The sequence below is a fragment of the Taeniopygia guttata genome, chromosome 1 (genome assembly GCF_048771995.1).
Source record: "Taeniopygia guttata chromosome 1, bTaeGut7.mat, whole genome shotgun sequence".
NCBI classification, from domain to species: domain Eukaryota; kingdom Metazoa; phylum Chordata; class Aves; order Passeriformes; family Estrildidae; genus Taeniopygia; species Taeniopygia guttata.
The window spans coordinates 115,748,462-115,764,482 of record NC_133024.1 but is presented as its reverse complement, the minus strand read 5'-3'; the positions used below and the strand labels follow the sequence as shown (position 1 = coordinate 115,764,482).

General features: G+C 49.3%; 1 protein-coding gene and 1 long non-coding RNA gene across 2 annotated transcripts; both read right to left on the bottom strand.

Moving 5' to 3' along the window:
• Window positions 1-334: 334 nt before the first annotated feature.
• LOC140685215 (uncharacterized) lies at window positions 335-4,005 on the bottom strand. Its single transcript, XR_012058507.1, has 2 exons — window positions 2,973-4,005; window positions 335-2,770 (listed from the first exon to the last, which is right to left on the bottom strand). It is a non-coding gene; the product is annotated as an uncharacterized lncRNA (long non-coding RNA).
• A 7,300-nt stretch (window positions 4,006-11,305) lies between these two features.
• LOC115497292 (uncharacterized) lies at window positions 11,306-15,926 on the bottom strand. Its single transcript, XM_030285152.4, has 2 exons — window positions 15,183-15,926; window positions 11,306-15,045 (listed from the first exon to the last, which is right to left on the bottom strand). The coding sequence occupies exons 1-2, from the start codon at window positions 15,285-15,287 to the stop codon at window positions 14,338-14,340; spliced, it is 813 nt and encodes a 270-aa protein (XP_030141012.4). The 5' UTR covers window positions 15,288-15,926; the 3' UTR covers window positions 11,306-14,337.
• Between the last annotated feature and the right edge of the window lie 95 nt (window positions 15,927-16,021).

Sequence of the window (16,021 nt, the reverse complement as noted above, 5' to 3'; positions counted from 1 at the left end):
GGAGTCAGACACATCCCTCACCGGCACCGATGTCCAGCCAGGAGATCACGCCAACCTGATGGCAGGCTGTGGAGCTGTCACAGCACAGAGGGACCACCCCTGCAGGACCAGCAGGGTAACATGGCAAATTACCTTCACATCTTTCCCTGTGGCAGAAATTCAGTGCAGCACTGCAGCACCCACCTCTGAGGAAGGTGAAATTCTGCAAGGGGACGTGGACTGTCCTAAAAAATCTGCAGACCCGTATTAAGTCCACATCAAACATTTCACATGAACACAATAAAGTCCAAGAGGGCAACCAGCCTTTTTTGACATAAAAAACCCCACACAACACTTTAAAAAATACTGATTTTATTCATGTCTAGCCTATTCAACAGCGGATCACAACCACAAATATCAAGTTACAAAGCTTTCACCAGGTTCTTGCCTGTGCAATGCTGGATTTGAGTCAAGCACATATTACAGCACCACCACTAATGACAATGATTGCTGTTCAAAGCTCACTTGAGTCCCATCTCCCTGGTGCACTTCCAAGCCCAATATCCTTTTTTCCCCCACTGTGTGAGGGATTGTCTGCAGAGAATTTGTGTTCTTGAAGCCTGAATGCAGCAAACATCCTGAAGCACATACCCCAGCTAAAAATTCCCTATACCTCATTTGTTCTTTATTTGAAAGGCTTCAAGTTTCCAGAGAAACAAACAAACAGAAAGGCTCCCACCATCAACAATTTCTCAGAACTATTGGACCTGAGCTGTATAAATCAGGTCCAGTAAGGGAGCTGGAATTACTCATCTCACCACATGCCCTGGCCTGCCAGTTCCGGCTGTTTTCCTTGGAATGACGCATCAGAGCAAGGTTTCACACCAAAAGCAAAGCACCTCTGTCTGTATCATGCCTGCTGATGGTGCCAGCACACAGTATGGCCCAAGGTGTCTGCCCCATGGATTTCCCCGGGGTATTCACACTTTTCCAAAGGTAGCCAGCACCTACGCTGACTCTGAAAACAATTGCCCTTGCAAGAAGGGTCCATGGCAGCTCGGGGCACTCGTGGTCAGCCACAGGGCCTTGACACACAGAACAGGATAAAGGGACTTGGAGGATTCCCACAGCTGGCCTGCACTGACAGATAGAGCAAGTCCCTTGGGATTGTGGAGTGAATTCTGCCTCCCAAGGACTGCAGGCTCACATCCACACCCAGGACTTTTCAGAAGAGCTGCAGCAAGAGCAGACATCGGGCAGCTCAGGGTTTCTCTAAGCCCAGTCCTACAAGCCTGTGGGAGCCACAGGTAGCCAGGAAGTTCCTGAGAAATCCAGACCCTCAGCCAGCAGCACAAAGTCCCAGAGCTGCCAAATCAGAGAGAACTGCCTTCCACCTCTTTTCGCTCACACACGGATGCTGAAAACTGCCAGACAGGCTAAAAGTCACTCAGGGAGATATAGAGGGTGTTACTGATAAAGAGTTCTAGGGAAGCTGGATGGCCAGCATCCATCAAACTATCTTCTGGAAATCCCAGCTGTCACATTTCACTCCACTTTTCCCTTTAACTCAGGCTTTCCCCTTCCAGAATCAATTCTTCCTCCCCACCCTCTCCCACTCCCTGTGCAGATAGCTGGCAACACGCACAAGCTGGATCCACATGTGGTCACTGAAATTTGGCTGCACAGCTGACCTTTGCTGCTGCCAAAGGGAGGGAATTCCAGGCCAGAGCACCCCTCTCTGCCTGCCCTTCACTTTTCAGAGCTAATTGGCTTTTCTATCCCTTTCAGCACAGCACAGCATGGCCTCGTGGAGCTTGAAAAGCAGCAGTGGTTTTTATCACCATGGTGCAACGGAGAGAAGACTTCAGAGCATTTTCTGGGAACGCCACATACAGTTATATTACACTTGCAGAATTGTCTGGCTATTGTGTCTCCTAAGTCACACAGTGGACTACAAACAGTGCTGTTTCAGTGAAACTCTCTACAACCACTGAAAGTAAGTCACTAACTCTGTTAGAGCAGGCAATGGACTCACATGTTCACAAAAACTGACTACACATGCTAAAGCCAGACGCTTTGTAGGTAAATGAGAAACACCTCTGGTTTGGGGCCCATCCCTCAGGCAGCAGGTTTTTTTGCATGGACAGGATGATTACTACTTGCGGGGCTATATGAAACATTTACCTTTTTATCCAAGTTATGAAAGAATAGCTTTGAAAAGCACAGTAATCCAAGGCCAAAAAGACAGGCAGACAAATGGACAGATTTCAGCCACTCGTTTGGTTTTCTTGGCGAGAGCTTTTTGCTCTTCCAAGGGCTGACCTTATGCATTTGCCAGGTCTGGATGATCCACTTGAAAAAAAAAAAAAAAAAAACAGGCTTAAAGGAAATTTCAACAGCAGACTCTTCTGGAGGTGTCTTCTGTCAATCTCCAGCTTCCCACAGGACTTGGTGCTTGTCTGGGGCTTTTGAGGAACAGCTCATAAATTGCTGCTATTCAGCCACTGGCAGTTGAATCCTGCTTTATTTAGTTTTTGGAATCTTGTAGTGGATCCTCCCTGCTTCCTTCCTCCAGTCCCTGCTCACATTTAGTTTCAGTTTCCTGGAGCTAAGAGTGTTGACCCCTTTAAAAGCAGCAGCAAGAAAACCACAAAGCAAGAAAACCGTGTCCTGACCATAAATGTTGTACCCTCTGCATAGAGAGAAACTCCACCAACTTTTCAGGAAGAAGATGCAACAAACTCTTTTGCAGCATCCTGATATGACAGCCTTGCAGCATACAGAATCCAGCCTAGCAAGGAAAAAATAAAAAAAAAAAAAAAGTGTTGTGTTAAAAAAAATGCACAAGGAAAAGGTGCTATTTTACATGGATCACAGTAAAGCCACAACAACCTAAGGGTTAATTTCTTCATGAGAATGTTTGAAGTCTAAATTTGAAATCTGTTGTCAACTGCAGCTGGCTAAAATGGAAAGGGCTACATTTCTTTGCTTACCTTGATGCCTACTGGGATCTGCTTTAGGGCCAATTTTGCATGAAGCTCCTGGGAATTACTCATCTGTCTTCTTGCATGAGATGAAATATATCTATTAGAAGGTTGCAAAATGTGTTAGGATGCATTGCAGTGCTGTGCTCTTCCAGGACAGAGGCACAAAGTCTGATTCTTACCGTAGCTGGGACTTTGGGGATTCCCAGAGCCATTTTCATGGCATCTAATTTTAGGTCCTTTTCAGACAGATTTGTAATGACAATTTGGTTTATAGCCCCTCCCTCTGTGCCAGGGGCAGGAAAGTCTATCAAAGCAAATAAGGGAATTCTTCATCCTGGAATTCTGCAGGAATTCCCAATCCCGGAAATCCGGGAATTCCCCATCCTGGAATTCCGGGAGTTCTCAACATTGGAAATCTGGGAATTCTCAATCCTGGAATTCCCCAGCCTGGAATTCCGGGAATTCCCGCTGCTCCCTTTGCCTTTGGAGCTGCCCTTCCTGGCAGAATTCCCAGATTTCCTGTCGGAATTCCCGGATTTCCTGGCGGAATCCCCGGATTTCCCGCCGGGATTCCGGAATTTCCTGTCGGAATTCCCGGAATTCCGGGTTTTTTCCGGGATCTCTCCGTGCCCCAGCAGCTCCCGGAGCCGTTTCCGCTCCAGGGGGTCCCGGTAATTCCGGCTCCCGTAAAACTGAGCCACGGAAAGTTGGGAACGCACCGGGATTCCCGGAATTCCCGGATTTCCTGACAGAATTCCCGGATTTCCTGATGCCATTCCTGCATTTCCAGCCAGGAGTCCCGAATTTCCCGTTGGAATTCCTGAATTTCCAACTGGAATTCCCGAATTTCTTTCTGGAATTCCTGAATTTTCCGCCAGAATTCCTGAATTTCCTGTCGGAATTCCCGGATTTCCGGCGGGGATCTGCAGCCTCCGGGCCGGCGCCGCTTTCTCCACGATTTCCTGGGAATTTTGGGAATTTTTTTGGGTATTTTCTGGAGCTGCTCGGAGCCGTTTGGGCGGGGGGGTCCGGAATTCCCAGCAGGAGCTGAAAAAAAAAACGGGAATGAGGGAGGGGGGAGGGGCGGGAATTCCCAAATCCCAAAATTCCCAAATCCCCAATTTAGGGGATTTTTGGGGAATATTTGGGTTTTTTTGGGATTTAGGGGATTTGGGTGTTTGGGATTTTGGGGATTTTTGGGGGATTTTTGGAGGATTTTGGGATTTAGGGGATTTTGGGGGTTTGGGATTTTGGATTTAGGGGATTTTTGGGGGATTTTTGGAGCATTTTGGGGTTTGGGGGGATTTAGGGGATTTTGGGGTTTGGGATTTGGGGATTTTTGGAGGATTTTGGGGTTTGGGGGATTTTTGGGGGGGATATTTGGGGGGTTTTGGGGATTTGGGGGACTTCAGGGGGGATTTTTAGGGGATTTTGGGGGTTTGGGATCTGGGGGATTTTTGGGGTTTGGGATTTTGGAATTGAGGGGATTTTTGGGGAATATTTGGGGTTTTTGGGGATGTAGGGGATTTGGGGGTTTGGGATTTGGGGATTTTTGGAGGATTTGGGGGTTTTGGGTTTTTTTGAGGTTTAGTGTTTTTTTGGGGGGTTTGGGGGGGGGGGGTTTGGGAATTTGAAATTTAGGGGATTTTTGGGGGATGTTTGAGGTTTGGGGGGATTTTTGGGGGATTTTGGGTTTCAGGCTCACCCGGGCGGGTCCCGGCTCCGTTTCGAGGCGGTTCCGGAGCTGCTGCGGATCCGGGAGAGGCTGAGCAGGGCCGGGATCCCGGGAACCCGAACCCCAAATCCCCAAATCCCCAAAATCCCAAACCCCAAATTCCCAAATCCCCAAAACCCCCCAAACCCCAAACCACCAAATTTCCAAAAATCCCAAACCCCCAAAAAACAGATAGCAAGGTTCCCCACCACGCAGTGCGCATGCGCGGTTCCCTTTGCAGTACGCCCGCTTTGCGCATGCGAACTGGAATTTCCGTACAGCATAATGGCCGCCTTCCTACAGTAGAGTTCCATTTTCCGTACAGTGTCATGGCCGCCTTGCGCATGCGCACTAGAATTTCCGTACAGCATCATGGCCGCCTTCCTATAGCAGAGTTCCATTTTCCGTACAGTGTCATGGCCGCCTTGCGCATGCGCAGTACCAGTTTCCGTTGCGGTGTCATGGCCGCCTTGCGCATGCGCACTGGGTTTTCCGTACAGCATCATGGCCGCCTTCCTACAGCAGAGTTCCATTTTCCGTACACTGTCATGGCCGCCTTGCGCATGCGTAGTTTTATTTTCCCGCGCGGTGTCATGGCCGCTAAGCGCATGCGCACTGGAATTTCCGTACAGCATCATGGCCGCCTTCCTACAGCACAGTTCCATTTTCCGTACAGTGTCATGGCCGCTAGGCGCATGCGCACTGGAAATTCCTCTTCTGCGTGCAAAGCACCAAGCTTGTTTCCTGACCAGAGCTTGTTTTTGAGGCTCGGGCCGCCCGAGCCGCCGCCGCCCCCCGCCCTGCGCTCACAGACACCGCCCCGCGCGCCGCTCGCCGCGCGCTCCCGCCCCGGCACCGGCGGCTGCAGTACCGCCCTCTGCCCACAATGGGGGCAGCACTTTTCAAGCGAGCCCGCCACCAGGGACTCGCAAGATGGCGGCCCGTGGGGACCTGGACGGAGAGAGGCGTATTACGCCGATGCCAGTCGGCCCCCGCCAAAAACCCGCACGCTCGCGGTGCTGCTGACCCCACAGCCCCTGTGCACGGCACCGGAACCGCCGCGGAAAATCCCGTCGGGGGGCGCCGGCGTTGGGGACAATTCAGGCAGTCTAGAAAAAACAGACACGGGTCCTCGAATGCCGACGTCCTCTTTTTCGCGCCATCTCGAGAAGGTCAAGCGAGTCCGCGACAAGCCACTCCCACGATGGCGGCCGCGGGCGGCGGGCTGCAGTACCGCCCTCTGCCCACAGGGCGGCAGCACTGCCGCCCGCCACCGCCGGGGGCCGCCGCTCGCCTCGGGGCCGCGGGCGGGGCCGGCGGCAGAAAAGAACGGGCGCGATCCCCTCCGGAACCTGCCCTGCAGCAAATGCCCCAAAACATCCCGCGCGGAAAAGAACGCCAGCAAAAAAAACCCTGCCTCTAACCCAACAGGAACCAAAAGCAAAAACCTTCTCTTTTAAACTGCATTTCAAGCTCTTTTATTTTTATATTTTTCATATTTATATTCACATTCGGATTTATAATGTATATTGATGTGTAATTGTATTTTTATAATTTCTTACATTTATTCCTATTATATTTTATTATATTTTATATTTTTACACATATCTTAATATATTGCTTATATATTTCTATAGTTAGATTTAGATTTCTAAAATGTTTATATGGCTTAAAATAAACACCCTGCCCCTATCCAAGTAAAAATCTTTTTTAAAAGCCCCTTTCTTTTATACTGCGTTTAAATTTATCTTTATTTTTCGCATTTATGTTCAAATGTACATTTTAAATGTCTATTGATGTATGGTGTTATTTATAGTCTATCTCTTCCTAATACTTATTTTTATTTACATTTTATATTTTATATGTATCTGTATACATTGAATATCTATTTCCATATTTAGAATGATATCAAAACAAAATGTATAGTTTTTCCATTAAAACCCTGCCTCTAATCAAAGCAAAAAAATCCCTTTCTTTAAACGTTACTTGAATATTCATATATTTTTTCATCATTATAGTCACATGCGCATTTCTCCTTTATATTGATGTATCTATAAATATATATTATATAGATAATAAGGTAGCAAGATAGATAAATTTTCATTTCAATTCTATTTCGTACATACCGCTAATACTTATAGTTACTTACCTTTGAGATTTTATATAGCTCTTAACGTATTTAGGATATATTTCTATACATTGATTACTAATTTTATTTTATTTATATTTATCATTTTTATAATAAAACCCCTACCTACTACCAAATAGACAATTAAAATCCCCTTTACTTTAAACTATATTAACATATTTCTTTATTTCTATTTTTGATTTTCACAAGTACTTATATATTCTATCACAATATCTTGAGGTACTATATTTCGAGCTATAATTCTTATGACATATAATGTGTCATAATAAGACATATACAGTAAAATATGCATTATGTACTGTATTGATTCCTATTATTTTGTCATATTTATATATCCACATGTATTAATTATACATTTCTAGATGCATATTTATATATATAATCTACATTTATATGTATATAAACATATAAAATACCCTATATCAAACAATATAATACCTAATAGTAATGGATAACATTATTCATGTTACATGTTTTATTTATATGTTTTCCGTTCATATTTAATATTGAAGTTTTATATTCCTATTTTCATATTTATGCATTCCTTTTGTTTCATTAGAGTTAAAAATTTGCAGTTCTAATCCAGTTCCTCAAACTAAAATGCCAAAACAGCATCAAATTCCCAACAATGCCGTCCAAAATATTCAGAAAGGTTCCACAGCCAACCAACTACCGGCAGAAAAACCCGCACTACACTTCTTTCACTAGCGGTTCTTATCACACCACAAAAATGAAACAAACATTTTTAAAAAGACCTATAGAAACCCACACAGCAAATCACAAAAAAACAATTAAGAAAAAAAAAAAAAGCCAACTAACTTACTATACTCCAATCCATTCAACAGACCCCGAACGTTTCTTAAAAAAAAAAAAAAAAAATCAAACCCCAAAACTCTACCACTACACTAACTCATAAAGAGAACCCAATACTCTATAAAATGAACGAAAAAAAAACACCAAATAATTACCGATATAACAAAATCGGAACCACGAAGAAAGAAAAGATTCACCACCGAAATAAAATAACTACCTAAAAAGATCCACCATAGAAATACCCACGTTACCAAAAGTAAAACTAATAAAAAACAACAACCAAATACATCAAAATACCAAAAAAAAATCATATTAACAACAACAAAATAATTATTCCTAACTCAATAAACCCATAATGCCTCAAACCATCAAAACACAAATACCACTTAGAAATAAGCACGTCGCCAAAAGAGAAATGTAACCATAAACAATAACTCCCAAATTCCCTGAAACAATAAAACACACACGGCAATCAAATAAGCCAAATGAATAAAACCCCTATAATATAATAAACAAGAATACAATCATCAATATAAAAAAAAAAAAAAACCTAACTAATTAAGTACAGGACACTACCTCAAGCCACCAAAACAAACACTACGCACTCACGCCAATAAAAGCCTCCACAACCGAATTAAAAACCTACCCTATACTTCATGCTACGACCCAGAAAAACCATTGTAAGCCTTTCAAAACACATCCTTTAAAAACATAAGAAACGATCAAAAAGAAATCCCAACAACAACACTCAAGCCAAAAAAACCCTCGTCATGAGCGCCTGAAGCGAGAACTGTAACAACCAAAAAGTGCCCCACGGCCCTTCTCCTACACCAACTCCGGACAACAGAAAAGGATCCGATAAGTTCCCCAGAACCACCTCACAGCCACCCCAGGCAGGAACGCTGGAAAATGAGAAGCCGCGCTCCCGGCAGGAAAGCGGCTCCTCGGGCAGGCACAGGCGGCGCCGCGCCGGGAGACCCCCGCCCGCTCCCCCCGGCCCGGCGGGGCCGGCACCGGGCCCGGGGGGCCCCGGCGGCGCCCGAGCCCCGCGCCCGGAGCGGACGGAGCGGCGGCACCGGCCGGCACCGGCGCAGCGCCCGCGCCGCCTGCCCCGCCCGCCGGCCCGGCCAAAGCTCCCCTCGGCTCCGCACGGCTCGCACCGGCGCGGCTCCGGCAGTCCCGCGGCAGCCCCGCCGTGCCAAACTCCCCTCCCGCCTCGGCCATCCCCAGCCACTGCCAGCGGGGCTCCCGCGCCGGACCCTTCGCTGCCGGCCCAGGGGCAGAAGCGCCCCAAATGCAGCGGCACAGCCCCATGCCCACCCTGCCAGCGCTGCCACAGCTGCGCCTCCCTTCCTTTGAAGCCCCGAAACTGACACCTCGGTCAGGCGCTCGCCTCACTTCAACAAGGGCAAAGAAATGTGGGCTCCCCTTCCATCGCATCCCCTAGAAGAACAGAAAAGAAAGGGCCTTCCTCAAATGATGGCAAAAGGGGGATTTTTACCTCAATCCAAACCCTTTTAAAGAAGGGACAACAGGACTGCCCCCTCCATTTCAAACTCAGGATGATGAAAAAGTGTGTGTTGGGGGGGGGGGGGCGCTACCCTTAAGTCAAACCCATCATACCACAACAATATTTGTCCCGTTCCATTTAAAAGAGAACGCAGGGATTCCCTATCTCCCCTGTGACATCCCTAACATCCTGGAAAAGGCAGGTTTTCCTTCAATCACTACCCTCAAAACCACAAGTGAAGGGGGATCCCCGACTAGTTCAGACACTGTCAATAATGTAAGAGAAGCCGTTACCCTCAATTTGAATTTCTTTTGTCATCAAAATATTTTTTTTTTTCCCACGCTGGGAGCACATTGGAGGGATTGGCAAGACGAAATTTAAAAGGGAAAGGAGAAAAGTCCCCGCTACAAAGGCTCAACGGCTCACCTGTTTGGCCGTTGCTTCTCGGCACAAAGGTTTGTCCCCGAACCCTGTCCGAAGCGCTCACCGTCCTTCCATGAGACAGCCCCGGGAGCCCCCCATAAACTCCTCTTCTCCACCAGCTCCGTGCAAAAGCCAGCGGCGGCAAACCCTCACCGTAAAACAACCTCCCCCCGGCAGGAGCCGCCCCCTCGTCCTCATCCTCACAGCTCGCACCTGGGGCTGCTCTGTGTTTCTTTCCAAATAAATGTAGAGACAAAATCCTATTCTTTACCAATAGCTATAAAAACAAAACACTTGCCGGGTTTCAGTATTCTACACACAGCCCTCCCTGGGAATTTTGGGGCAGCTTTGGGTCCCTCTGCGGGACGGCACCCAGCCTGACCCCCCCCTCATTCGCCACCCACCCGCTCCCCCACCGCAGTGTGCCTCCCTCTCCTAGGGACCTCGGGGTGCCCCAAATGACAGCAGAGCCCCGAGTCTTCAGCCCCTTTTCCCGACCCCCAAAGAAGGCACAGGACGAGTCCAAGCGCCCTGCACAGCAGCCCAGCACTCCCTTCCAGCCCTTTCCACACCTCCATCTCCCCAGAAAGGGACTCCGCCGCAAAAGGAAAGGGGGGGCAGCCCCCAGAAGACTTGAAGCCCCCGCCCCGCCTCGCTGTCGCAGGCCAGGGGCAGAAATTGGGAGCGGCAGAGGCGGCGGGGACGCGGCACGGCCGGCACGGCGCAGAACGCGCCGAGGCGGGGCGGAGCTGCGCTTGAAACAAACCGAGCCGGGTGCTGAGCACAGCCAGGCCCCGGTCCCGCTGCGGGGTTATTACGCGGAGCAGAGCCCAAGGGACAGGCTCAGGAGAAGCCGTGCGGACTTGAGCCTCTTCTCTGGGCAACGGGATGCGACACTCCCAGCCCTCGGGTCGGGTGGGAGCCCTCTGAAACCGGCGTCTTGCTCACTGCAGTCATGGAATAGAGCCCTGGAATACCCCGAGTTGGAAGGGCCCCACAAAGATCACCCCAACAATCCCACCCCGTGCGTCCCTGACATCGCTGTCCAAGCACTCCTGGAGCTCTGACAGCCTCGGAACCACGCCTATGCCCTGAGAAGCCTGGTCAGTGTCCAGCACCCTCTGGGGGAGTAACCTTTCCTGATACTCAGTGTAACCCTCCCTTGACAGAGCTCCAGCCGTTCCCTGGGTCCTATCACTGCTCACAGAGAGCAGAGATCAGAGCTGGCCCTCGGGAGGAAGCTGTTATGTCATCTTTAGATAAATCCTGTATTTCTTTTGGACATAGATAAACTAAGTCTCATGAGGTCGAATGAGGGAGCAGGGGATTTTGTTATTTGTTTTTGTCTCCTCTCCCTCTCCTGCCCCTTGGCACAGGACTTGTCCCTGCACACCTCTGAGCAATCCTGCAGGTCCTCCCTAGCCCCTGTGAGATGCTCTCACCACCACTCCTTGAGAGACTCCCTGGGATCCCCTCTTTGGCAGTTCTTGGCAACAGGTGCACTGAGGTGACACGCCCCCAGCAGCAGCATCCGCCCCTCCTCATCCTCACTGACCTCACCTGAGGCTGCTGCACCTCAGGAGGTGGAGACTCCCCCGGCGGGGGGAGCTGTGTGAGGAGTCAAAGGTGAGGGGCGGCCCAAAGGGCTCCCCAGGATGTAGCTGTGCGAACAAAGGTTCATAGAATGGAGAAAGCTCAACAGTATTTGTATTATACACACACACTCATGATAAAAGTCACAATTTTTAATAATTAAAATATCAGTGGAAGTTACTGGCTAGTTAAAGCAGTGAGTTTCATACAGCATCACACCTTTATGGATTTATCAGAAGCAGAAATTTCAGGTTCTTTCATCTCCTCCTAACACTTGGGAAAGCCATTTTTAACCAAACTGCTTGGCAATTTTCTCATTTGAATAAAAGTAAGCACTGGCAACAACCAGCAAGTGAAAAGGAAAGCAGAATATCTTGGAGACATGGTGACATGGCTCCTATGACTAGAGCACTGGAATGGAAGGGCTTCGGCTTTCCAGGAAAGGCTAGGAGGATGAGTAAGGGATGTAGCCCTCTATGGATATGGAACTCTGCTGGGGGAAGTACGAGGAGCCAGCTGAGAGCTTGTGGGTGAAGACTGAGGGGAGGGCAGGGACAGGGATACCAAGGATAACAGGAAGGGCTTCTATAGATACGTTGCAAGCAGAACAGTTGGGATAATGTGGGCCCCCTCCAGAAGGAAACAGGAGACCTGACTACCCTGCACAAAGAGAAGACAGATGTTCTCAAGGACTTCTGTGCCTCAGTCTTCAATGGCAAGAGCTCCAGCCATGCTACCAAGTTGAGAAAGGCAAATGCAGGGACTGGGACAATGAAGACCCTGAGCCCACTGAGAGGATCAGATTTGAGACTATCTAAGGAACCTGAATGTGCTCAAGTCCATGGGACCTAAAGAGATACACCCCCAGGTCCAGAGGGAACTAACAGAAGTTGCTAAGCCATTATCCATTATTTTTTGAAAAATTGTGGCAGTTAGATAAAGTCCCTGATGACTGGAAAAAGGGAAATATAACCCCCATTTTTAAAAAGGGGAAAGCATAAGACCTGGGGAACCATTTCTAGCCAGAGCAATGGTGACAGTGCTGCACAGCCCCATGGAGCTGCTTCTCCTATCTGGCTCTACATGATCCTCCACTTCCATCACTGTCGTGGTTTGACACAGAAAAAGAATTTTCTTGGAAGGAAGAGGTCAATTTGGATATTGACCAATTGAAGGTGGACACACCTCTGAGAACACAGAGGGGTTAAAAGCAGAATTCCCAGGAGAACTCGCTCTCTTTGGTTCTGGTCAGCGTGCAGTGCAGGACTCTCCCCTGCCCGGCAACGAGCTGGGTGGGGGAGGGGAAAAGCCATGTGGCCTTCGGAGGTAGGCCCAAGGGTGGAGGGGCTGGAACCGGGCTGGCCCCCTGCGGATGGAAGCGTGGAGAAAATCTGGGATGTCTCCGTTCCCCCCCTCAGAGTCTCTCTCTCTCTCCAAGAGAGACTGTATTTTAGGAGGATGCCGGTGAGCCAAAGAGACCTGCTTCAACTGGGAAAAGACAGAACTGGAGCCCCCTGTCTTCAGAGAAGAAGAGAAGATCTCTGTTCTTGGAGCCTCGGCCCCAGGGGAAAATGGGAGGGACTGTGGTCCCAAAAATGAAAAACTGAACTGTTGTTTTCTCCCCTCTTGGCAGGGCATCCTTGAAAGGAAAAATCCTAAAAGCAGTCTGTCCGTCCATGCACTGGTGGTGAGAGCACTGTGCATGGAAAGGAGAGGGCCATCATGGCAAACTTTTTTTTCTGGGTGGTGCCACGTGACATGGAAACACAGGGTGTGGCAGCTGTGTTTCTTGGGGGGTCTGTGGCACAGGAGAGGCTCCTCTCTCCCTCGATGGACTGAGTATCGATTGTCTGGAGGGTGGAAACCTGATTGGGGTCCAGATTGTGTCTCGCTGTGGTTTGTTGGAGTTGGGTGGTGGGAAGAGGAATGCTTTGGAAGGTTTTAATTTTGAATTTTGTGTGTGTTTTTTCTTTCTTTTTCCTTTTATAGTAGTATCTTAATAAAGTTTTTTTCCCCTTGTTATTAAGCTTGGGCCTGCTTTGCTCTGTTCTCGATCACATTTCACAGCATTCAATTGAGAGGTTGCATTTTCATGGGGGCACTGGCATTGTGCCAGTGTCAAACCATGACAATCACCCTTCTCCTCACTGGTTCCACAGGACAGCTGCTGCCCACCTCTGGAGATTGATGGACATTTCATGGGCAAAGGAGCAGTGAGGACGTGTTGTGATGGTGTGGGACCTGAGCAGGACATACACAACACAGATTAATAAAGGCTGGAGAACATGCTGAGCTGGGCAGGAACAGTTAAATTTCTTCCAGTGGGCCTGTGGTTTGGATTTGTGATGAACAGACTGTTGATAGCCCCGGGATGTTTCAATCAGTGCTGAGTATCAAGGCCTCTGCTGCTCCTCACACCATCCTGCCAGCAAATAGGTGCGTGTTGCCAGGAGTTGGGAGGAGATAAACTCTTCAGAAGGGCTCAGCAAGGAAGGAGAAGCAGCAGGGTAGCCCTGTATATAAGGGTGTGTTTTGACTGTCTAGGAATTGACAGTGGTGATGAAAAGGTTGAAGGCTGATGGTTAAGAATTAGGAAAAGAGAAGATACCAAAGTGGGAATCTTCTCCGACACAGGGGAAAGGCTGGTAGGCAGATGGTAGTTTCCAAGGGTTAAGGGTCCTTCAGTCTACTCTTAGAGCAGGGTGCAATGAAGTTTCCTGGATTGTCCACAGCTTTCCTCCTATGACAAAGTGACCTGCTTGGTGGGAGAGAAAAATGCTGGGGATGATGTTTATCTGGGCTTTTATTAAGCCTTTGACATCATTTCCCAAAGCATTCTTGTGGAGAAACTGGCTGCCCATGGCTTGGACAGGTCCACTGTTCACTGTAAAAAAGGGTCTGGATGGCCAGCCCCAGAAAGTGGTAGGGAACAGTTTAATTCAGTTGGTATCCAGTCACAGTGGGGCTCCCCTGCGCAGCACTGAGACCAGTTCTGTTTCTATCAATGACCTGCAGGAGGTCATTGATAGACCCTCAGCCAAATTGTAAAGGATCTGCCAGAGGACAGGAAAACTCTACAGAGGGATCTGTAGATGCCCAGGGATTGCACTGTGCCAGGCAGTTCCTGAAACCCCCTTCTCCCCTACCACTCCCTGACTACTCATTCTTACTACACCCTTTTTCTGAACTGGGTCCAGCACCGCCGCCACAACTGGGGCTTCACGCGGATGCTGAAGCACCGGTGGCGCTGACCATGGCGTGTCTGCCAGGCTTCCAGGTATCTCCGAAGGCGGGCATGCATCTGTCCCAGGAACCTTCCTGCAGCAGTACTGGTGCTGTATTCCAGCTCCACTGAGCTGCTGCTCCTGCTGCTGCTGCTGCTGCTCTCCAATACATTGGGATTCATGATCACCACTAGTCTAGGGAGCAACCTGGCTACCGCCACAGATCTTCTGCGTCGCAGAATCATGGAGCTGCTGCTACTGCATCGTCTTATGTTCTTAGGTTTGCTCTCTTCTGTCACCTTGTACATGTCTGGCCTTGCCAACTCCACTCCAAGGCACTGGGGACACTCTTTGGCCCCCAGCAGCCTTGGTGTAACATGCAGATCAGCCTGGACCACCCTGCCGCTCCCCCGGCCCCATCGCCACTGGGACAGCTGTGCCTCCAGCTCTTTGCGGTGCTCCTCGAAGAGCGCCTGGGAGTCCTGGCAGCTCCGGATAAACCTTGGGAAATGCTTCCTGGAGCTCATGGAACAACGTGGGGAGCTGCCATGGGGCAGCTCCATCTCTGCTGATCTCCGTGCTCTGCCCACGTTGCTCTGCCCCTCCGGCTGGCCGCTTGCTGTGCTCGCGTGCTTTGAGTTCTGACGGATCCTCTGCAAGAACCCCAGATGGGCGAGACAAGAGCAGCTCTCCAGAATGCACCATATTGTCCTGCCACGCATGCCACATCAACACACCCCAAATCCACACGGCCCAGCCCAGCCCATACAGCAGATCAGAGGCCACCTACCCATAGACACTTGTCCCGTAGCACGGCAATGACCAGGATGAGCTGCAGCACCACCATCGTGACTGCCACCAGCTCACCCAGGGTGAAGATGTTGAGGAGCTCCATGGCACTGTCTGTGGCAATGCAGGTCACCACCACAGGCTGGTGAAGAGGCTCCCCAGTGACCTGCGGGGTGCCAGTGATGGAAATCCAACCCTGGTGGGGTGGCAGAGGCCGAGGCTGTTGGCTGCCAAGACACTGCCAGACTGCTGTGCCCAGCACTGTCTGCTCCTGTGGGGCCCCTTTTATAGCCTGGCAGTCTGGCAGAGTCCCCTGTGTGACATCATGGAGCAGCCAGAACCCTATTTGTGACAATGTGGGGCAGTCAGAAATCCCTTTGTGACAGCATGGGTCAGACAGAGCCCTCTGTGTGTATTCCTGGGGCAGTCAGAACCCCCTTTTGGAGACCCAGGAGCCCACAGGAGTACAATGGAGAGCCCTTGCCGCCTTGGGCACAATGGCCATGCATGCCATGTTGCCCTGCTGAAACCTTCGGGGTTCTGTAAGTCAGTCAGGTGCTAACAATTTCCTTTCATATAATGAATCTGTTTTCATTTATTGTTGGATCTGTAATTGCTGGGAGCAGGAGGAGGTTAACTGCTTCATAAGATAGATCTCTTTTGAATAGACGATTTGTCTCAATTTCATGAGCCTCCATGACACAAGGGCAGTGATCATGCCCCTGTGCACTGGTGAGGTTGGACTTCAAACCCCGTGTTCAGTTTTGTGCCCCACACAACAATAAAGACATTGAAGTTGCTGGAGTGTATCCAGAGAAGGGCAATGGAGCTGGAGAAGGG